We start from the raw sequence: 24209 nt of genomic DNA on the forward strand, positions 1-24209 counted from the left end.
AGTTGAGAAGTATTGACTAGATAGAAATACTTTATGATGATTTGATTGTGTTCATGAGTATATTAGTACATGCTATTCCATATTATTGTGATGATACTGATACTCAATAAGGCCGTAGGATACTATTGTGATGATATTGATACCTGGTAATGTTGGAGGATATTAATGTTATGATACTGATACTCGGCAAGTCCGTAGGATACCATTGTGATGATACTAATACTCGGCAAGACCGAAGGATACTATTGTGATGATACTGATACCTAGCAAGGCCAGAGAATACTATTGTGATAATATTGATACCCAGCAAGGCGAAGGTTGATTACAATGATGATGGTCATGATGATGACAGTTATGATGAGTTGTTATATTGATTGTATACCTTGCGTTTATTCCTGCATGCACATCACCTATCACCAGAATGCACCTATGTCTATCAACCCGTATGGGATGGTTGCATAAATATGGGTGAAGAATATACCTTGTGTTGTTATATGTTGATTGAACCTTCCAAGTCTGGGCGGTGGAGGTACGCATAGGCTTGGTTAGGTATATAGTTATCTGAAGTAGCCGATTATTTTTTGTTATTGATATTGTTATTATCATTGTTATGATTATTATTATGACTAGTTTATAACAGATTGGCCATTGATTTGATATCAAGATTTGAGGTATGTTTTTGGCCTCTTTTATCCTCTAATTGCATTGTTATGCACGATTATATCATGTCTAGCCATGTGAATTAGAAACCCTGATCATGATAGCATTAAATCCTGATAGTATTATAATGAGGTCTTGGAATGAGGATATGTTGATCGAGATTATGCTTTGAGACGACCTCATGCTTAGATGAAATATATATATCTATATCTCTCTCTCTCTCTCTCTCTCTCTCTCTCTCTATATATATATATATATATATATATATATATATATATATATATGAAGCTATGAAACCACCGTATATCCCCCCTTTCGTTTGTTTATATTGTATATTCATTTTTTGACCTTGTATATTGCCATGTATCTTTATTTTGCTCTTTGTTCATATATTAACTGGGATATACGGTATAGTATGGACATACATTGAATGTAGCTGGAATAGGATTGTTCACCCCGATACTTCCTTTGTCTTGTTGTGTTAGGCTCTTGGATTTGAATAGGATAGTTGTCCTTTATTATTCGTGTTGACTTGCTATATGAGCTCTGGACTCTTGAGTGTAGTTTTCATTCTGTTTATATGTTGTATATATCTACTTTATCTTTGGAACTCAGTTGGCAGTTGCCTACTAAGTGCCATTCGTTTGGTACTCATACTACACTTCTGCAGCCTGCAGATCATAGTACGGGTTACAGTCGTTAACGTGTGTCTCGTGCGGAGCAGCCATGGTCCAGAGACTTAGAGTTAGCTCCTAACATTCAGGGAAATACTCATCTCTCTCTTATGTATTACTCATCTATATTAGACTAATCTCTATCGTACGGAGCAGCCATGGTTTAGAGACTTAGCTCCTAACATTCGGCGAATTACTCATCTCTCTCTCTGTATTGTATGCAGAGATAAGTTGTATCATTGTAATTGTCTCGATAGTTCACTTTTGTACTCTTATTATATTTAGAAGCTCTTGTACTAATACCATCAAGTTTTGAGATTCTATTATGTATTGATCTTTATGTCATTTATTCTGCATTAGTTTTCTTATATCATTTGAATAGTCCGTTACTAGCTGTTCGGACTACGGGTTGGCTTGTCTACTGCTGGGTTATGGTAGGCGCCAATATGACCTGAGAAATTGGATCGTGACAATCTTACACTATAAAAAAATACAAATGTACACACTAATGGACATAGAACAGTCCAAAGATACACCCAACATCGTACAAAAATATATATAGACTACATATGCACATACAAAAAATAAATATATGTACATGCCCTATATACAACGAGATTTGTGTATACATACAAATGCTAGATACATTTCTAAAAAATACCCTCGTGATAAATACTTATACAAATACCTCTTGGTCTTTATCATCTGCCGAATCATCTTCATAAAAGCTTTCGACATCACGACTAGAAATTTTGCTTGTTTCTCCGATTTCTTTTTTATTTCTCTGATTTTTCAAATTTCCGTTCTTTTTTTTGGCGGGGTGGCGGGGTGGGGGTGGGGGTGGGGGGTGGAGATGAAAGTTTTTTCAATTCTTTTTCTTTCATAATTTCGGTCATCTTCTCTGGATCGCTATGATGCTTCGACTTTACCTCTTCGACGCTCACTAATTTCTTCGACTGTATAGGTGTAGAAATCACCTTAACAATTTCATCTTGAGATAGTCCAATACTAAAGAATGGTGGATTATCGAAAATTACGTCTTAGGTGTAACATATCAACCTGTAAAACTAAGCTAGCCCAAATACAACCTGTTAAGGTGTCTAAACATCAAACACATGGGCAGACGTCTTAGGTAGTAGCGGAATAACATTTTTTTTTATTACGAATGTTAAGATATGACAAAGTAAACATACAACAAAATCAAGTGAATTCAACATAAATTAAAGTAGTATAGAAGCATAAAAGAAATTCTTTTTACGTATCTACACATGAAATTTTCCAACAAGTTGATACTCCTTGGATACATATGGCTCTCCCACTGAACTTAGCTTAGAATGAATCATCACAATTTATGGATTAATTAAAATGAATTGAATTAATAATGAATACATCGTCAACCCGTCTATATTTGAACGGGTGGACTTAATCATATGTTCAATGATTAAATGGAAACAAATTCTTGTTAAATAATCTAAGTACATCCGTGGAAGTAAAGTTGGTTTCAATTTGCCTAAAGAAATATCACGTCTATTTGTAACGAAAAGTTGTATTACTTTAGGACTTTTCATTTCAATTTATGTGTTTGATTTAACTTAACACAAAATTTAAGAAAATAAAGAGACTTTTAAATCATGCTATTTTAAACTAAAGATATGTAATATGTATCAACATATCTTTTAAACTTATTGGTTTTAACAAGTCGTGTGGAAAGATGAGTTAAAGAGTTGTCTAAAAAGAAAAGTAAGACAAACAAATTGAATCGGAGGGTATAACCTTTAAACACTTTTATTCAAATAAGATGTATGAAACGCATTTGTTTCTCATTTTTCAAAATCATTTCCAGATATAGATAAGAAGATAAATACGAGTAACATTTAAATACGAAATTTAAGAAACTAAGAGAGATATTTGAATCATGTGATTTTAAACTAAAGATATATAGTATGTATTAAAATATCTTTTAAATTTATATATCTTTTAAATTTAGTGGTTTTAACATGTCGTGTGGAGAGATGAGTTAAAAAATTGTCAAAAAAAAAAAAAGAGACGTTTTTTTTTAATCAGTCTAAAAAGAAAGTAAGACAAACAAATTGAATTGGAGGAGGGTACAACCTTTGAATACGTCTATTCAAATAAAATGCATGAAACACATTTATTTCTTATACTTCAAGATCATTTCCAGCTATATAAGAAGATAAATACGATGAATATTTTGACTACTATATACAAGTAGAAAATGAAGAAGGATAAAAAATCGAAATACCTTTCGAACATTAAGTCATTTAAGGTCTATAAATAGCAATATGATGCATTTGATATATATGTGAAAACTAGCAAAAGAAAAAAAAATGATTATGGTATTCATACTATTAGTAACTTCTCTTATTGTACTCAATTTCCTAATTCTCCTAGCCAAAAAGGGTAGGAAAAATTTTATGCCACCAGGTCCATTAGGGCTACCTTTTATTGGTAATTTGCATCAATTTGATAGTTTAACCCCCTCATCTTTATTTTTGGAAACTTTCCAAAAAATATGGAAAAATATTCTCATTGAAAATTGGTTCTACTACTATAGTAGTAATTTCTTCAGCAAAATTGGCAAAAGAAGTATTGAAAACACAAGATTTAGCATTTTGTTGTAGACCTTCTCTTCTTTACCAACAAAAATTGTCTTACAATGGTCAAGATATTGGCTTTGCACGTTACAATAACTATTGGAGGGAAATTCGAAAAATTTGTGTAGTTCATTTGTTCAGTCTCAAGAAAGTACAACATTTTAATCCGATTCGTATTGATGAAGTATCAAAAATGATCAAAAAAATATCAGACCAAGCTTCGGCTTCTCAAGTTACAAATTTAAGCAATATTGTTATTTCACTAACAAGTACTATCATTTGTAGAGTTGCTTTTGGTATAAGGTTTGATGAAGCAGCTCATGAAAAGAGAGGATTTGATGAAATTTTAGCTGTGACACAAGAGATGTCAGCAGGTTTTTTTTTCTCTGATTATTTTCCTTTATGTGGTTGGCTGGACAAACTATTTGGAAATATTAGTAAACTTGAGAAGAATTTTATGGATTTAGATGAGTTCAATGAAGAACTTATTGAGCAACATCTCAATCCCAATAGGCCAAAATCCATGGAAGGAGATATTATTGATATTTTGCTCCAATTGAGGAAAGAGAAATCAACTCCAATTGATCTCACTCTGGACAATATAAAGGCAATTCTCATGGTAAGTAAGTGATCAACTATTTATGTCTAAAACTAATTAATATATGCATATCGATAAAGAATATATTTATATACATCGATAGTATATGTATAATTGCGCAAAAGTACTTGACATTGTCTATACATAAATTTATTTACCAAACTAGGTTTACTATATGTATATAGACGTTGTTGACTAACTTTCTGTCGTCAATGTACATAAGTTAAACTTAGGCATATATACTTACATATACAACTAATTTAACAAGCTATTTTCATGGGAACTTCTGATCATGATTTGACAACAATTTCTTGCACTTTTCTCACAATTTGATTATTTTGTAGAATGTATTTGTTGCTGGAACAGACACTAGCGCAATAACGGTAATTTGGGCAATGACAACTTTGATTAAGAATCCAACAGTCATGAAGAAAGTCCAAGAAGAAATCAGAAAATCAATTGGGAACAAAGGCATTGTGAATGAAGATGATGTCCAAAACATGTCTTATCTTAGAGCAGTAATAAAAGAGACATTGCGATTATATCCACCAGCTCCACTCCTATTGCCAAGAGAATCAATGGAAAAATTTGTACTAGAAGGATATGAAATTCCACCAAAAACTATAGTTCAGCTCCACTCCTATTGCCAAGAGAATCAATGGAAAAATCTGTACTAGAAGGATATGAAATTCCACCAAAAACTATAGTTCATGTGAACGCATGGGCTATTGCAAGAGATCCTGAGATATGGGACAATCCAGAAGAATTTATACCTGAGAGATTCTTGAATAGCAATATTGATTTCAAAGGTCAGGACTTTGAGTTGCTTCCATTTGGAGCAGGTCGAAGAGGTTGCCCAGGTATTGTATTGTTTAAATGATTAATTCTATTGAATCCACATTATTATAGATTATACGTGAAAATCATCAGAATTAGTAGTAGACAGTAGTAGTAGAAAATCTATAAGATAAAGTTTTAATTTGAATTCGTCTCTGCAGGTATTGCACTTGGTATCGCAACAGTGGATCTTGTACTTTCAAACCTTCTTTATGCATTTGATTGGGAATTGCCTGGTGGGATGAAGAAAGAAGAGGTTGACACAAATACTGTCCCTGGAATTGCTATGCATAAGAAAAATGATCTTTGTCTTGTCCCTAAAAAAATATTTCTATACTAGCTACATCTCTAGTCATAATGTTAGTTTTTAATAAATCAGAAGAGTACTGTTTCTCATCACCTAATGTTTAATAAATGGTATGCACGATTTTGTGGCCTGCCACTTTGCATTGTAAAATTTAATTGTTATTTGCTAATAAAGAGTAGTGTGTTTTTATGTAAAATCTACATATATGATACATGACTAAGTGTGTATCAAGAGATTCAAGCCAATACAAGAGCAACAAGCTGAACAACAAGTTGCTAGTGAATCGAAATAGGCCACTCACGGCTTCACTAGACTTTAGATTTAGTTTTGAGCAAGAAAAGAGATGAACACAAGAACAACAATGCTAGTAAATCGAAAGAGCCCCACACGGCTTCACAAGACTTCAAAGACCAACAACAATACAATGTTAACAAAAGAGATGGATAGATAGTTTGACATACAAGAATCAATAATCTAAGAACCCTAACCACATGTAAGGACCTTAAGATCAATGAATGTTAACACCAAACTCTTACGTTGACAAAAGAGGGACTTCACCTCCCTAATCACCAACATATCAAGCCAACGATGCAACACAAGTGATATCCACACTTGGACAACCCTAGTTACGGATTGGTGGCTTTTTCAAGCCCTACAACTAAGGGGTGTTACACTCCTCACACTAGAAAGAGAGTTTGTCTTCCATCAATAAACAACTAATGAGAAAAAGACCTAAAATGTTCTATTTATATTCTATTACAAGACAAGGCAAAATGACAACAATGTCCTTAAAGGGTGGGGTGGCCATGGAGTGCATTTGGACCCAATGAAGTGACCAAAATATCCTTAATGAAGATGACCAAATCATGACCCATTAAGTGTTGTCCAAAACCGTGAGTCCTCAAGTCTTCGATGCTCCAAGCAATCTTCCACACACGGCCTTGTTTGTGCTCAAAACGGATCTTCTTTGCATATTCTTGTGCCCTCGGGGTGACCAAATCTTAAGCCTTTAAATGATGACCTCTAATCATGTCTTCAAAAATTAAGGTGGCCATTTGACTTGTATAAATATATTCTTGGTTCAACATTAACATGCAGCTATACACCATGTTACATAGATATGACTAAAGTTTAATCATTTTAATCTGATATATGACTAAAGTTTAGCTATTTTTGCCTGAACTTCCAACAATATGAAATTTTCAAATATCACAAACTTAAAGTTATAAGAAAAAAATATAGATACAAATTAAATAGAGATGTCCAAATATAATACTAAAAATTACACAAATACACAACTTATATTTCTAATATTACAAAAAATCCCAACTCCCTAAACATATTACAAAAATCCCAACATATACACAGAATGTTATGTATATGTCGGTTATGTTATGTATATTAATAGGGAGAGAGAGTAAAGTAATTAAAAAAATGAGAGAGAGTGTAATTATTTTCAAAAGGGTTGTTATTTATGTTATTTACATGGGCTGACCATTTTGAAGAGAAATGGCCAGCCCATGTAAAAGTTGGACAATTGGAGCCAGTCGACCCAATTTAATTCTGGTTTTTAGCCATTTGATCCGTCGGTCGCATGCAGTCTCTATACCCAATTGACACACTTTTATACTATATTGATACACTTTTATATTGCATTGATACACTTTTATACCGCATTGATACACTTTTATACCGCATAAATGGCTATATTTTGAAATTTAAAAATCAATGGCCACTCGGTCGAAATTATTTTAGCCGAGTGGGTATTCTTGTCCTTTCTCCTATAATATAATATAAAAAAATTACGCTAGAGAAGGAGTGACAAAATTAATTCAACCGATTCGGTAGGTCTAACTTGCCCACCATTTAATGGGTTGGGCTAGTAGGGTTTTCTTAATGGGCTATTTTGGACAATTACATATCAACATGTTAAGGTGTCTAAACATCAAACACTAGGCGAACGTCTTAGATAAGGTGTATAAGAACAGTGCTGATGTTGTTTCGCGACTTCTATGACACATATTTTATATTATACAGAGTCAATTAAATAGTTTTAATGGTCGAAAATTAGGTAAAAATTGAAAAGAATCACAAGCAAATGGATGATGATGCGTCCCTTTAATTAATTGAAGGTTCAATATTGTTAGACAGATATCATAATCATAAAAACCAAAAATACTATTATACCTTTAAAAGAGAGAGTACTCTATCTCTCCTTTATTTTTATTTTTTTATTTTTTGCCACAAATTATTTGATGCATGGATTTAGAGTTGGATGAAGTCAAATATAAACACAAAGTAGTAAACGTGTGAGTCTCTTATAAATTAATTGTTAAATTAATTGTCAATTTTAATACGCATCAAACTTGTGTTTGTATTGTAATGATCCACTTGTATATACGTAGATGGTATATGATTACGCACATAAAATAAGTCACTAGTAGAAATAAAGATTTTTTCTCTACGAAAGAATGGGTTATTTTTCCGTCTTATTCAGGCCTAACCAGCTCTCTCAGAAAACACATGGTGGAGAACATGTTTTCATTGTAGTACTGAAAAGTTTTCTAAATTTTGTGTGAAAACACTACATTTTTAATATAAATTTTTGAATGGATGAATATTTAGGTTGATTCTTCTAATTTTTGTTGTCACTTTCATGGCCTATGTCCTTATAAGTTACATCAACATCAAGGCACAAACCATAATTTTGTTTTTGGGAGATTTCGAGTTGCAACAAAAAATATCATAGAGAAAAAAAATTAGATATTTGCATATGTGGTCATATTTTCCATTTTCTTACTATATCATACGGTTAGTATGAAACCATTCACAAGAAAAACAAAAGATGAAAGTTACAATTACTTCATAAATGGGTGAAAAGCATCTAGGATCTAGATTTTTCAACTTTATACTAAAATCTAACTTGCTCTCCAAAAATATCTAATTATAAACAAGTACTAGTAAATTGAAAATGTATATTAGTAAGGAAAAATTACTATAAAGAATAAAATAAAGATAAGTGGGATACACGTTAGTCTAACTTTTAACACAAGATCCATTTATATAAAGACATGATATCAAGTGACTAGCTAGGCAATTAGACAAACAAAATGATTCTCTTTCTACTCTTTGTCGCCTTTCCTATCATTCTTATTTTTCTTCTTCCTAAAGCCAAAAAGGGCTGCAAAAATACATTTCCACCAGGTCCTATAGGGCTTCCACTCATTGGAAATTTGCATCAATATGATACTTTAACCCCTCATCTCTATTTTTGGAAACTTTCCAAGAAATATGGGAAAATTTTCTCATTGAAACTTGGTTCTGCTACTATGGTTGTAGTTTCTTCAGCAAAATTAGCAAAAGAAGTATTGAAGACACAAGATTTAGTATTTTGTAGTAGACCTTCAATTCTTGGGCAGCAAAAATTGTCTTACAATGGTCGCGACATGGTCTTTGCACCTTATAATGACTATTGGAGAGAGATGAGGAAAATTTGTGTGCTTCATCTATTTAGTCTAAAGAAAGTGCAATTATATAATCCAATTCGCGAAGATGAAGTAGCAAGAATGATCAAGAAAATATCTCAGCAAGCTGCTGCTTCTCAAGTTACAAATTTGAGCAATATAATGATTTCACTAATAAGTACTATTATTTGTAGAGTTGCTTTTGGTGTTAGGTTTGATGATGAAACGCATGAAAAGAAGAGATTTGATCTTCTTTTGGCTGAATCTCAAGCTATGATGGCTAGCTTTTTTGTGTCCGACTTTTTTCCTTCTTTAAGCTGGATTGATAAGTTTACTGGATTGACAGATAGACTTGAAAGGAATTTCAAGGATTTGGATGAGTTTTACGAAGATCTAATTGAACAGCATAAGAAGCCCAATAGGCCAAAATCCATGGAAGGAGATATTGTTGATCTTTTGCTTCAATTGCAATCAACACCAATTGATCTAACTCTGGAGGATATAAAAGGACTTCTAATGGTAATCTCCCATGTCTTAAGCCTACAACCTTCTCCCTCCCCCCTCACCCAACCACCCACCCACACACACACATGCACAAGCGTATAAATGAGCGACTTGAATCAAATATGAGTGGGCTAAGTTGAGTCATGATCCAACCCGTTCAAACTTTACTAAAGTAAGAAGAGGTTGACTTTACTAAAGATTGACTAATTTTGTTAAACAACTCAAACTTCATATTAATAAATAAGCTTCAAGTTAATATATTCCAAACAAATGACAATATTTTTTAGCTAGAATTAATTTTTACTTTTATTAATAATCATATTAATATGTGAAGTTAAAGGTTATGTATCTTTTTATTGAAGCTTGGTTTTAGACAACTAATTTTATTGAGACGTACATGCATGTATTGACAATTAATCTTCTTTTCCATCAAATTTTTTATATAGAATGTATTAGTTGCTGGATCAGACACTAGCGCAGCTGCAGTAGTATGGGCAATGACGGCCTTGATAAAGAATCCAAAAGTCATGAAGAAAGTCCAAGAAGAAATAAGAAGCTCAATTGGGAGCAAAGGAATTGTGAAGGAAGATGATGTTAAAAATATGCCTTATTTTAAAGCAATGATAAAAGAGGCTTTAAGATTATATCCACCAGTTCCACTTCTAGTGCCGAGAGAATCAATGGGAAACTCAACACTAGAAGGCTATGAAATTCAGGCAAGAACTATACTTCAGGTTAACTCATGGGCAATTGCAAGAGATCCTGAAATATGGGAAAATTCTGAAGAATTTATACCTGAGAGATTCTTAAATAGTGACGTCGACTTCAAGGGACAACACTATGAGCTAATTCCATTTGGAGCAGGAAGAAGAGGATGTCCAGGAATTGCACTTGGGGTTGCATCCGCGGAACTAGCATTATCAAATCTTCTTTACACATTTGATTGGGAGTTACCTCATGGGATGAAAAAAGAGGACGTTGACACAAATGTTAGACCTGGAATTACCATGCATAAGAAAAATGAGCTTTGCCTTATCGCTAAAAATTATTTCTAGATTACACTCAGACGTGAATCTAGGACGAGTTTTCTGAAGTGATCAGTCTAAACTTTGAATGATAGAATAAATGTATTTCTTAAAAAGTTTTGAGCTGATCAGTCTAAACTTTGAATAACGGAATAAATGTATTTCTTAAAAAGTTTTAAGGTCGATAATATTTTTAGTGAAATTGTATGCTTTAATTTCAAGATGTTTATACGTTGTAGTTTTGATTGAGCCATATGAGGACATTTTCACTCATACAACTCCTAACTGATTAAGCAATTAGCTTTCTTTTGCAAGGATGAAAGTGTGAAATTTTCACTCATACAACTCCTAAACGATTAAGCAATTAGCTTTCTTTTGCAAGGATGAAAGTGTGAAAGAATCAACATCAAATATAGAATACCATCTCAGTTGCAGTAATACCAACTATAGACAGGAGGGGATGACTAGTGAATATCAATCAAGTGGTATAATGTGTGGGTTCTGAAGTAAACTTATCCATATAAGTTCCCTAGGAATTAAGTGGCATAACTTGTTATGCTTTTGAAGGCATAATTTGTGTTATATTATTGTATTAAAACATAACTTATGTCGAGCGATTCTTTTTTTGTTATATTCTTTGTAATGTCATGATTACTTTCGACAACTTTTTTCAAACTCAAAGTGTTTAAGGGTAAAAATTATGCCAATTCCAAGTAGGGGCGTTCAGGCAAATGAAATTTCTAACAAGTTACTTCAATCACCCGTCAATCAGGGAGCTACCCTTGATTCATGTTCAAATCTCCTTTGACGGAAAATTATACTATATATACATGATTATAATTATTTTTATATATATATATATTAGATGTTGAATCCCCTTAGTTAGTTCGAATGTTTACTTCTGAACGCCTTAGTGAAAATTTTGGCTCTGCCAGTGCCATCAAGTAGTGGCCGAGTAACACTATTCCGTTCATTTGTCACCTCTAAATGCGTTCAAGTATACACATGTACATATGTGTTAATTAAATATGTGTAGGAACGCGTGTAGTAATAGCTTGGTGGATTCAAGACTTGGAAAATTACATATCCTCCAAAGTGAGATCAATTGGTTTTCTTTTTTTTTCAATTGAAGCGAAAGATCAAGAATGTCCCTTCCATGGATTTTTGCATTGTTCAATTAGTTCATCATAAAACACATTCATGTTTTTAAAATACGTAGATAAATGTTTAAGAACAACCACAAAAGCTTTACAAAAATCTGAGTTGGAAAATATCTAATGGAAAGCTAAGGTTTATTATGTTCATACAATATTGAAACTGGCATATGGCTGTCATTCGTATCTCTATATACTTTTTCCACTTATTTTTAATTTACATTGTTGGATAAAATATCTACTTAGGTTTAGTCACCATTTTTCATTTAAAATATTGTGTGGACGACACAATTTAGGTTGATTCTTCTAATTTTTGTTGTGTCACTTTCATGTACCTATATCCTTATTAATTATGGTTCAGTTACATCAAGGTACAATTTACAAACCATAATTCTTAACGTAAATTATTGGGTGGACGAAAATTTAGGTTGATTCTTCTAATTTTTGTTTTCACTTTCATGGCCTATGTCCTTATAAGTTACATCAGGAACATATAAGGGTGTCGAGTGGGCCGGCTCGGTAAGCCCTAGGACTTTAGGGTTCCGGATCCCAAATCAATTATTTTTTTAAAATGAGCTCGGTTAACCCAGCCCGGACCAAGCCCGATCCAGGCCCGCCGGTTAACCGTCCCGTCCCAGTCCGAATACCTTTTTTTTTAAAAAAAAATAAAATTGGAATTTTGGGCCAAACTAGCCGTTAGCCCAACGGCTATATAGCAGTTTTTGGGTCCAAACAACTAGTTTGGGCCCATTTATTAAAAAAAAAAAATTTAACTTTAAAAAATATATATTAATCCCAAAAAAATTTCTATAAATACCCAACAACTTCAAATCATTTTCCACACAAATTTTCACTCTCTCAAATCTCATTCTCTCTCAAATCTCAATTCTCAATTCTCAAATATTCAATATATTTAATTACTTAAAGTGTTCACTATAATTTTTTAATTTTTCGTTTACAAAGTACGAGCGGAAGTTTCTAAAATCGCAACCTTCGGATACTTTCAAAATTTGGTATTGTCGTTCCATCTCTTAGGTTTAATTTTTATTTATTGTATTAATTGTTTAATATTTAATTTTATTATATTTGTGTATTTTGAATATTTTTAGTTTAATTTAATTTATATTATGGATAAATTAAGAAACCTCGCTACTAAAGGTGTTAAAATTTTTTGTCCCGGAAGCGGTAGTGGTAGTAAAAAGAGAATTACTAGCGGTAGAGGTAGTTCAAGTAGTAGATATAACTGTGTGTCTTCGCCTCCGGTACCGCTTAGTACACCTTTTGAGGAAGAAATAGGTGTAGGTGCTCACGATATGGATTATGTAGAAGCTCAGGAAAATTACGGTATAGAAGAAGAAAATGAAGTAGATGCGGTTAATTTAGACGAAGATAATGAAAATATTCCTGAGACACCCGCAGTAGGAGATGCTAACGTTAGATCTGAATCGCTTAATCTCCCTCCTCGTCCTCCCAGTGCCCCAAGACCTCGTAAAAGAACTAGTGTTGCATGGCAATTTTTTGAACGTATATCAGATATTGAGGTGCAATGCAATATTTGTCAACAAATATATAAGCATAGAAATGGAGGCAAGTAAGGGGGTACGGGTACGTTAACAAGACATATAACTGAAGATCACAAAAGAGAGTTAAATATTGCACAAGGTGGTGGGTATATTGGTGAGCTAACGCAAACTAGAATGGACCCAGCAACCGGTCACGTAGCGAAGAAGTATAATAAATTGAGGGACCGAGAAGAAATAGATAAAATAGTAGCTGTGGGTTGTTTGCCTTTTAGTTTTCCTTCTTCTGATGCCTTTATTCGTTATATAGAAGTAATTTATAATCCTATGTTTAACGGTATTCCTAGAACTACTTGTTGGTCTGATATTTTTAGACTTCATTCACAATATTATTTTTATTTATCAACATTGTTAAAAAAATATTCAATGTAGATTGTCCCTAACTTCTGATCTTGGTCGTGCTGTAAATAAAAATGATTATTTAACCGTTACTTGTCATTGGATGGATAGTAATTTCGTGATGCAAAAACGTATTCTTGCTTTTTTATATGATGAAGATCGTAAACATACTGGACAATTTATTGCTGATTTTATTGTTAAAATTGCCGAATATTATGGTATCGAAAATAAAATTTTATGTATTGCTTTTGATAATGCTTCTAACAACAAGACTGTTATAAAAAAATTAAAATCTCTGCTATCTCCGCCCTTGCCTGAAATTTTTCATATTAAGTGTGCATGTCATATATATAATTTAATTGTAAAAGATGGTCTTGAGTTTTTTGAGCTTTATATTGAAAAAATTCGTCTTGCCGTTGGTTTTATTCAAGGAAATAATCGTAGATCGAGAATTAGAGAATTTAAAGTTAAATGTCAAGAAAATGGACTTACACTGATTTTGATGCCTGAGGAAATTGATACTAGATGGAATTCTACGTATGAATTTTTAAAAACTTGTTATAAATATAAAATTCCTATTACACTAACTTTTAACCAACATTGCGGTTCATTTGCTGATTCTGCTGATTGCATGCTACATAATTCTAATTGGGTTGTAATTAATAATCTTGTTAAGTTTTTAGAAAAATTTTATGTAGCTACGGTTGAATTTTCCGGTGCTTATTATCCTACTGTTTGTAATATTTTGGCATATATAGCCGATATTTCTGGTTTGTTCAAAGAATATAAAAATAAAGAAGGTTATAACGAAGCTGTTAACGCCATGTTTACGAAATTTAAAAAATATTTTTTCCCGATTCCCCCTATTTACTTGGTTGGTGCTATGCTAAATTCGTGCATGAAATATAATACTATGTGCCACTTTAGTACTCTTATTTATGCTAACATAGAAATAAATACTATCCATAATTCTGAACAAGTACAACCTGATTTGTGGACGGCTACGGCTGATGCAAAGGATTACATAGAAAAATTATATAATCACTATGCTGATTTATTTGATTTAACCGTACTTACAAATATCACTCCAACTGTCACTCCTCATCCTCCAGAGGAGCCATCATCTTCTGAAAGGCCAGCACATAGTGTTTTTTCTGATTCGTTTTATGATTTAAATTGTTGGAACAGTGTTGATGAGAGAACTTACACATCAACTTATCGGGAAGAGCTAAAATATTATCTTCGGACGGCACCAGACGATCGCATACGACGGATCAACATGTTGGATTGGTGGAGGAGTAATAAAACACAATATCCCGTGCTTTCAAGATTAGCTAGAGATATCTTGAATGTTCCAATGTCAACTGTTGCATCAGAGAGCGCCTTTAGTCAGGGACAACAGCAGCTTGGAGACAACCGACACTCATTGGGAAGCAATGCAATGAATGTTCTAATTTGCCTCAGAGATTGGATTAGAGCGGAAAGAAGAAACCAAGGAATGGAATCGGAGTCGAGCGACGATCTGAAACTTGAACAAATTATGACTTCATGGGAGAACACAGCAGAATCAAGTCCAATGCATGATTTTGCCCCCGTTGACTTCGACTAACCTATGCAAGTTCCCGTTAATATTAACCTAAATGAGTTGGAAAAAATGATGCATAATTTGTAGATTTTTCATTCATGTAAATTCTAAATTTTGGATCATTTTGCAATCAATAAAATTCCTCAAATTCATTCACTCCTTAGTCCTTGCTTTTTATATTTTTTCATTTAACGATTTAAAATTTTAAATTGAATTTCTAGTTTTCTACTTTACATTAAAAACTTAATTCTAATATGTCATTAATTTACTACCAAATATTATTAATTTATTATATTAAGTAGCATATGTTTTGTCTATTTGTACATATATCTTCTATAGAAGTGTATATTTAACGTGTACATGTATATATGTTTTATAAATTAGTATATAAGTATATCTATATATATTGTAATGTATATATAATGTAGTATATTTTATAAGTAGTAGTAAATATACATTGAATGGTGCATATACATGTGTATATATCTTCTATAGAAGTGTATATTTAACGTATATATGTGTATGTTTTATAAATTGGATATCTTCTATAGAAGTGTATATTTAACGTATACATGTGTATATATTTTATAAATTAGTATATAAGTATATCTATATATATTGTAATGTATATATAATGTAGTATATTTTTTAAGTAGCAGTATATATACATTGAATGGTGCGTATACACGTGTATATATCTTCTATAGAAGTGTATATTTAACGTATACATGTGTATATATTTTATAAATTAGTATATAAGTATATCTATATTTATTGTAATGTATATATATTGTAGTATATTTTATAAGTAGTAGTATATATACATTGAATGGTACGTATACACGTGTATATATCTTCTATAGAAGTGTATATTTAACATATACATGTGTACATGTTTTATAAATTAGTATATAAGTATATCTATGTATATTGTAATGTATGTATATTGTAGTATATTTTATAAGTAGTAGTATATATACATTGAATGGTGTGTATATATGAGTAATTGACTAATTATGTATATGTGTATATATTTTTTAAATTCTAATGTAGTATATACTATATATATAGTGTATATATATTATTTAACGTATTTATAATGTATATAGGTGGGTATATGTAATGTATATTGAAAGAAAGTTTTTCTTTTTATATTTTTTGACCGGGTTTGACTGGGTTTGACCGGGTTGGGTTAAGTGGGCTGGGTTAGGGTGGGTTTTATTTTTTTTACTGTTTGGCCTAGCCCGGCCCGGCCCGTCTAGCGCCAATACCGACCCTCAACCCGATTAAAATAGAAGGGCCGGTTCAGAGTTGGACCGGCGCGGCCCATTTGACACCCATAGCCGTACAAACCATAATTTTGTTTTTGGGAGATTTCGTGTTGCAACAAGCAATATCATTAAAAAAAAAAAAAAATTAGATATTTGCACATGTCTGAGGGAGAAAGTTGCATGATTTCACATTATTTGTTCCACTTCACTTTCATATTTTCCATTTTCTAACTATATTATATGGTTCGCATGAAACCATTCAACAGGAAAAACAAAACATGAAAGTTACAATTACATAAAAGGTTAGACTTCATAAATGGGTGAAAAGCATCTAGGATCTAGATTTTTCAACTCTGTACTAAAATCTAACTCTCTCCAAAAATATCAAACAAGTACTAGTAAATTGAAAATGGATATTAGTAAGGAAAAATTACTGTAAGGAATAAAATCAAGATAAGTGAGATACACTAAACGTAATAATCCATGTATAAAAGACATGATATCAAGTGACTAGCTAGGCACTTAAACAAACAGAATGATGCTCTTTCTACTCTTTGTAGCCCTTCCTATCATTCTTATTTTTCTTCTTCCTAAAGCCAAAAAGGGTGGAAAAACCACATTGCCACCAGGTCCAATAGGGCTTCCACTCATTGGAAATTTGCATCAATATGATACTTTAACCACTCATCTCTATTTTTGGAAACTTTCCAAAAAATATGGGAAAATTTTCTCATTGAAACTTGGTTCTGAGACTGTGATTGTAGTTTCTTCATCAAAATTAGCAAAAGAAGTATTGAAGACGCAAGATTTAGTATATTGTACTAAACCTTCAATTCTTGGGCAACAAAAATTGTCTTACAATGGCCGCGACATAACCTTTGCACCTTATAATGACTATTGGAGAGAAATGAGGAAAATTTGTGTGCTTCATCTATTTAGTATCAAGAAAGTGCAATTATATAAACCAATTCGTGAAGATGAAGTAGCAAGAATGATCAAGAAAATATCTCAGCAAACCGCTTCTTCTCAAGTTACAAATTTAAGCAATATAATGATTTCACTAACAACTACAATTATTTGTAGAGTTGCTTTTGGTGTTAGGTTTGATGATGAAACACATGAACAGAAGAGATTTGATCATCTTTTGGCTGAAGCTCAAGCTATGCTAGCTAGCTTCTTTTGGTCCGACTTTTTTCCTTCTTTAAGCTGGATTGATAAGCTTACTGGATTGACAGATAGACTTGAGAGGAATTTCAAGGATTTGGACTAGTTTTATGAAGAGCTAATTGAACAACATCAGAACCCCAATAGGCCAAAATCCATGGAAGGAGATATTGTTGATCTTTTGCTTCAATTGAAGAAAGAGCAATCGACACCAATTGATCTCACTCTAGAGGATATAAAAGGAATTCTAATGGTAACTCCCATGTCTTAAGCCTACACCCCCCCCCCCCCCCCCCCCCCCACACACACATATAAATGAGCGACTTGAATCAAATATGAGTGCCAAATTGAGTCATGATCCAACCATTTCAAACTTTACTTAAGTAAGAAGGGGGTGACTTTATCAAAGATCGATTAATTGTGCCACCTCTAATATTGTACGTATAATAAGTAGCACCAAATGTGTTTATTATTACCTTGAATTGACAATCTATCTTTTTCCCGTAAATTTCTTTACATAGAATGTATTAGTTGCTGGATCAGACACTAGCGCAGCTACCGTAGTATGGGCAATGACAGCTTTGATCAAGAATCCAAAAGTCATGAACAAAGTCCAAGAAGAAATAAGAAAATCAATTGGGAGCAAAGGAATTGTCAAAGAAGATGATGTTAAAAATATGCCTTATTTTACAGCAATGATAAAAGAGGCTTTGAGATTATATCCACCAGTTCCACTTCTAGTGCCAAGAGAATCAATGGGAAAATCAACACTAGAAGGCTATGAAATTCAGGCAGGAACTATACTTTATGTTAACTCATGGGCAATTGCAAGAGATCCTGAAATATGGGAAAATCCTGAAGAATTTATACCTGAGAGATTCTTAAATAGTGACGTCGACTTCAAGGGACAACACTATGAGCTAATTCCATTTGGAGCAGGAAGAAGAGGATGTCCAGGAATTGCACTTGGGGTTGCATCCGCGGAACTAGCATTATCAAATCTTCTTTACACATTTGATTGGGAGTTACCTCATGGGATGAAAAAAGAGGACGTTGACACAAATGTTAGACCTGGAATTACCATGCATAAGAAAAATGAGCTTTGCCTTATCGCTAAAAATTATTTCTAGATTACACTCAGACGTGAATCTAGGACGAGTTTTCTAAAGTGATCAGTCTAAACTTTGAATGATAGAATAAATGTATTTCTTAAAAAGTTTTAAGGTAATATTTTAGAGAAGTTGTTATGTGTAAGACCCCGTAAATTTGCGATCAATTTATTTCGGACCCTCCCTCATTTTTAGTGATAATTTTTTACTTGAATCATGATAAGGGATGTTAAAGGGGTGACTTAAAAAAGTTTCAAAATTTTTGAAAAGAGTTCGGGCTCATTTCAGGACCCCAAACCAATGAGCCTCCGCGATAAGGGTGTGACACGCTACCTACGCCCTGTGATAAGGGCGTGACACGGTGCTGGGCACAAAATGCCCCGCTTCGTTTTCTTTAGTTAGCGGTAAGGGATTTTTGGTCCTTTGCCCCATTAAACGACATAAAGCCCTTTTAGACCTAATTAGCCATCAGTTATCAATTTTTAACATTGCTATTCTCCTCTCAATTTTTACAAGTCAAGAAACTCAAGATTGTCTCAAGAATTCACTACCACAAGCTTTGAACTAAGCATTCCCTCCAAATTCTCTCAATTTTTAGTCATGTTGTACACTCCTAAGTTATTAAATACTACTCCCTCCGTCCCAAATTATGGATCATCATTTCTTTTTTAGTCCGTCCTAAAATAAGTGTCGCCTTTCCTTATTAGGAAACTTTTTAAAGACAAAATTACCCTTTTACCCTTATTGGTCCCACTAATTAAAAAACAGATATTGGCACATTTTTTAATAAAGGATAATTTGGTAAACTTTACCAAGTCTTCCCTTTTTTCTTAAACTCCGTGCCCGTCAAATGGCGACACATAAAATGGGACGGAGGGAGTATATTATTGCATAAATTATAATTGTTATTTCAATGTTCTTGAAGGGTTGATACTAGGGTTTGAGAACTTTGTATCACTAATAGAAAATATTGATCTTTCCTCTTGTTACAAATTATTTATAACCACTATCGGTGGGTTTTGGATTTTTGAATAACATGTTTGAAAGAGTGTATTTGTAACGCCCTGAATGTGGTACTCAGAACACTATATGGTGCTCATGATCCCGAAGGACCACAAGCTAACCCATGACCAATATTTGTACCCGTACACTACATAACATACTGTATATAATGAGAAAATGAAAGCTGAAGGGCCATAAGGTTCAAATCTGAGGGGTATGAAATACTCAAAACAACTGAAATAACTATCTAAACATAATATTCTGAAAAGCCTCTAAAACATAATTGTCTGGATAAGGAGTTGATGGGACATCTCCCCAACTAACTCCGACGACTGAAATAACTAAGTACTGTAATAATGAAATAACAAATCATATCATCCTCGGAGGATGAGGACTCACTGCCGACTGACTGCTAATATCTAGAATCTACTGATGCTCTGGAGCTCGTATCTCTGAACCTATGGTATAAGACACCATAGCGCAAATGCATCGGTACTTTGAATGTACTGGTATGCATGTGAGGTAGGGTAAATGCATGGGGTTCATATTCATAAATAATACTAGCTAGCTGACTAATATGAACATGAGAATACATGTATGCATACATAGTACTTGAGACCGTGATAACATGAATTTACTGATAACTAACATGACTGGTAACTGAGTTCTGATGACTGATATAACTGATAACATGAGTGACTGTATTTGACGGTCCTGAATCTGATGGAATTAGCTGAGTTATGGACTGTATCTGAGTTGACTCTATCTAACAATCCTGAATTCTAAAGAACTATCTGAGTTCTTTTACTCAGACTGTGGGAAGTAATTATCTAACCGACATGCCCCGAATGATGCATTATAGCTGAATTGGGGTCCAATCTGTGCCCTAATTAGAAGGGTGTCAGTACCGCGCCACTGGTAAGGACAATATGTGAGTGACCCTCAACTAGCAGGTTACTCTAATGAGAATGGTGGGAACCCTCAACTAGCAGGTTAAGCCACCTCATCTACCCTCAACTAGCAGGTATGATGTCTCAACCTATGCTGGCTACGTAGTTCTGAAATGCAAGAATTGCTTCTAAGAATCACACCCTTAACTAGCAGGTGAGTTCCTATCCTTAGGTTCGCTTAGTGCTGAATCCTACTCCCATCTGAATAGGCACTGAACATGATTAACTGATCTAAACATGGACTGAGTTACTAAATCCCGTTGACTGATGGAATACTAATGACACTTGAAAACTGATTGAGTTCATGAGATTATTGAAATTTTCTCTCTCATAAGACTGTCTGAAGTCTAAGAATCATGGCTTGACTGAGAGTATCGTGAAAACATGACATGGCTCTAGGCACACAGCTAAATTTTTTGGGTACAAGTACCCCCAGGACCCGATAGAGGTAAACTGACAAAGCATGACTTTCTTGAATACATGACCAACCTCAACAATACATAATACCATAGTTGGGATTATTTTATGAGGCACTTAATTGTCATAATCTTATATATAGACAAGGAAGCAAATAATCATGGCTTAATTACATACTTCTAATATCATGAACACTTTATCAAGCAAGCATAATGCATAATCAATTATAGGGGAGTCATATTGAACATGAGTAAATGACATGCATTTATCATATAAACCACAATTGAGTCATTATTCATGATTCCTACTCTACTAGACATTTCATCAAATACCTTGCATGCATTATTTATGGCATAGGTATGATCATCAATTAAATACAATATGATTCCACCATTTAACTCTATTGCATAAATTTCAACCCTATACTAACATGGTTGCATGAAAGCATGATAAAGATTCAATCTTAGTAGTCATACAACCATATCAACATGAACATAATCAATTCACCACATAAATATCATGATATAACATTTAAAAGAGGATTCTTGGGATTCATGTATGAAAGGGATCCATGAATAAACACCATGCATACCTTAGTAGGAAGTTCCTTAAAGATCTACGGTGAAATCTCTTGGACTTGGGTCTTTAAGTTGAAACCCTTGCTCTTGTTCTAGAGAGAAATTGAGAAAAGAGAGTATAATTTGGTGTATTGAGGGCTAAATTCCATGTTTTTGATATATATAGGGGTGGTTAAATGATCAAATTACCCCTCAAAGCACAAAGGTGGAATGCTGAAAAACTGGGCACAAAGGCTATAGCAAGGTGGCGTCTTTTCTAGAGCCTTTTGCAGCTGGGCGGCGCCTTGCTATTGAGGGAGGGGGCCAAGGCTATAACCTATAATCTAGGCGGCGCCCCCTAATATCCATTATCTATTGGTTCAAAATCTAAACGTGCCCTAAATGGATTTCAAAAATTTTGAAACTCACCCGGAATGTACTATTGACTTGCCCTATTGCAATGCAACTTGAAAATTAGAAAACAGAGGTCGGGAAGGTCATCAACTAAATCCCCAAAGTTTGAAGGCTTTAAATGAGACTAAATGTTGAACACCGAGCTAAAATATTCTAAGTGTTGAACCTTACAAAGATCTTTTAGGAGCTTAAAGAGCTAATTATGAATGTATGATTTTGCGGGGTCTTACAGTATTGAATTATAAAAGTATTAAAACATTAAATGTTAAGGATGATTGAAATCATGATTCTCAAGCCCTTTGAAAATGCTTTGAACTGAGATGATAAACATAGATGACACTCCAATCTTTTTGAAATATTAAAAGTGTTGAACTTCGTGGTTCTTTTGAGATTCTTATGCAAATTAATGATGATTATGATCATGATTTTTATTTTGAATGATGGGATAATTAAGGAGTCATTAATGATGTTTATGGGTTGTAGTTTTAGTTGAGCCATATGTGTACATTATCACTCATACAATTCCCAATAGATTAAGCAATTGGATTTCTTTTACAAGGATGAAAGTGTGAAAGAATTAACATCAAATATAGAATTTTTGTGGTATACAATCTTCGTTTTAGTAATCCCAACTATTGGCAGGGGATAGCTAGTGAATATTAATTAAGAGGTATAACGTTTAAGTTCTGAAGTGAACTTATCCTCTTTTGATATAAGTTCTGTAGGAACTTACTGGCATAACTTGATATGTTTTTAAAGGCATAATTTGTGTTATATTATTGTATGGAAACATAACTTATGTCAAGCGATTTTGTTAGAGAAATGAAGTTTTGATGATTGACATATGAATGAAACATGTTATTGGTTCACACATGTAAAGAAAATAGAAGTTACAGGCAGGGCAGATGATAAAATAAAATGGTTGAAGTCAGACGTGGATAATCAAGCATAATTTAGATATGTTTTCAACATTTATCACGTGCAACAAAGAAGGTGAGGAGAAGATAAACACTACACTTGTAGTTGAGCTGATAAAGGAATCCCACCTAGACAAGGAGACGAAATACAACAAGTGTAACTAACTGATAGAGTCCTATTAAAGAAAGAAGACAAAACCATATAAAGGACTTCATCAGAGTTGGCTTAAATAGAAGAGATAACTTTCACAGTTTTACTTACGCACTGATAAGGAAAGCACCAATCAGCAAATTAGTGCAACAGCTTGAAGAAGTTATAAGTAGAACATGTTCCTTTACTTAGAGTTAAAGAGTCGTAAACTTTGTGTAATAGGTTGGTTCTCGAGTTTTAATGAACTTTAATTCTAGTCTTAGTGAATTATAAACTAGGTTAGGATTAGTGTCTTCAAGTTGGGAAACTCAAAGACTTGGGAACACCTATCTTGGAAAGATTTATGTTATTGTAGAAATAAGAGTTAGATCATAATTCCTAGTTTACAAGTGTCTTGTAATTTGTTGATTGTTGAGGCTCAAGAGTTTTAGTAGAATTGGGGTTAAATCCTGTAGTGGTACGGCTCGTGGTTTTTTACACCTCTTTGAGCCGAGTAATTTTCATGTAAAAATATCATCTCTTTATTACTCTGCTTAAGTGAACCACGTTAGCTGACATGTTTCACGGATAGGCAACTACTAGAGTAAAACAGCTAAATCAATAGGGTACGTATTATAACAAGTGGTATCTGATACAAGTACGATCGTGATTGTGGACCAATATGTAAAGAATTGAGCTTGGGTGGCTGTCCAACCAATGGAACAAACTTTGAAATGTAGAGAACAAGTCCCAATACTCCAAAGCCATCCAATATGCACACTCTAAGGACTCCCTTTTGTCTTGGCTCATTAAGGGCATTCTAGTCATTTTATATTAAGTTGAAACCTAGGCTATAAATAGAATATGTTAAGTCATTTTGTCATAACTTTGATGATATTTTGAGAGCTCTAGAGAGAGAGTCTTGTAAGGTGGATT

The 24209-nt window shown here is 33.3% G+C and overlaps 1 protein-coding gene and 2 pseudogenes across 1 annotated transcript; all 3 read left to right on the forward strand.

The window, feature by feature from the left end:
- The first annotated feature begins 3769 nt into the window (after window positions 1-3769).
- LOC107865653 lies at window positions 3770-5724 on the forward strand (annotated as a pseudogene).
- A 3017-nt stretch (window positions 5725-8741) lies between these two features.
- Window positions 8742-10886, forward strand: LOC107864383 (6,7,8-trihydroxycoumarin synthase). The gene is made up of 2 exons (XM_016710737.2): window positions 8742-9674; window positions 10106-10886. Exons 1-2 carry the CDS (start codon window positions 8802-8804, stop codon window positions 10712-10714), a joined length of 1482 nt encoding a protein of 493 aa, XP_016566223.2. The 5' UTR covers window positions 8742-8801; the 3' UTR covers window positions 10715-10886.
- Window positions 10887-17141: 6255 nt separating this feature from the next.
- On the forward strand, window positions 17142-19000 carry LOC107864382 (annotated as a pseudogene).
- The last annotated feature ends 5209 nt before the right edge of the window (window positions 19001-24209 follow it).

The sequence above is a fragment of the Capsicum annuum genome, chromosome 3 (assembly GCF_002878395.1).
Source record: "Capsicum annuum cultivar UCD-10X-F1 chromosome 3, UCD10Xv1.1, whole genome shotgun sequence".
In the NCBI taxonomy this organism is placed as follows: Eukaryota; Viridiplantae; Streptophyta; class Magnoliopsida; order Solanales; family Solanaceae; genus Capsicum; species Capsicum annuum.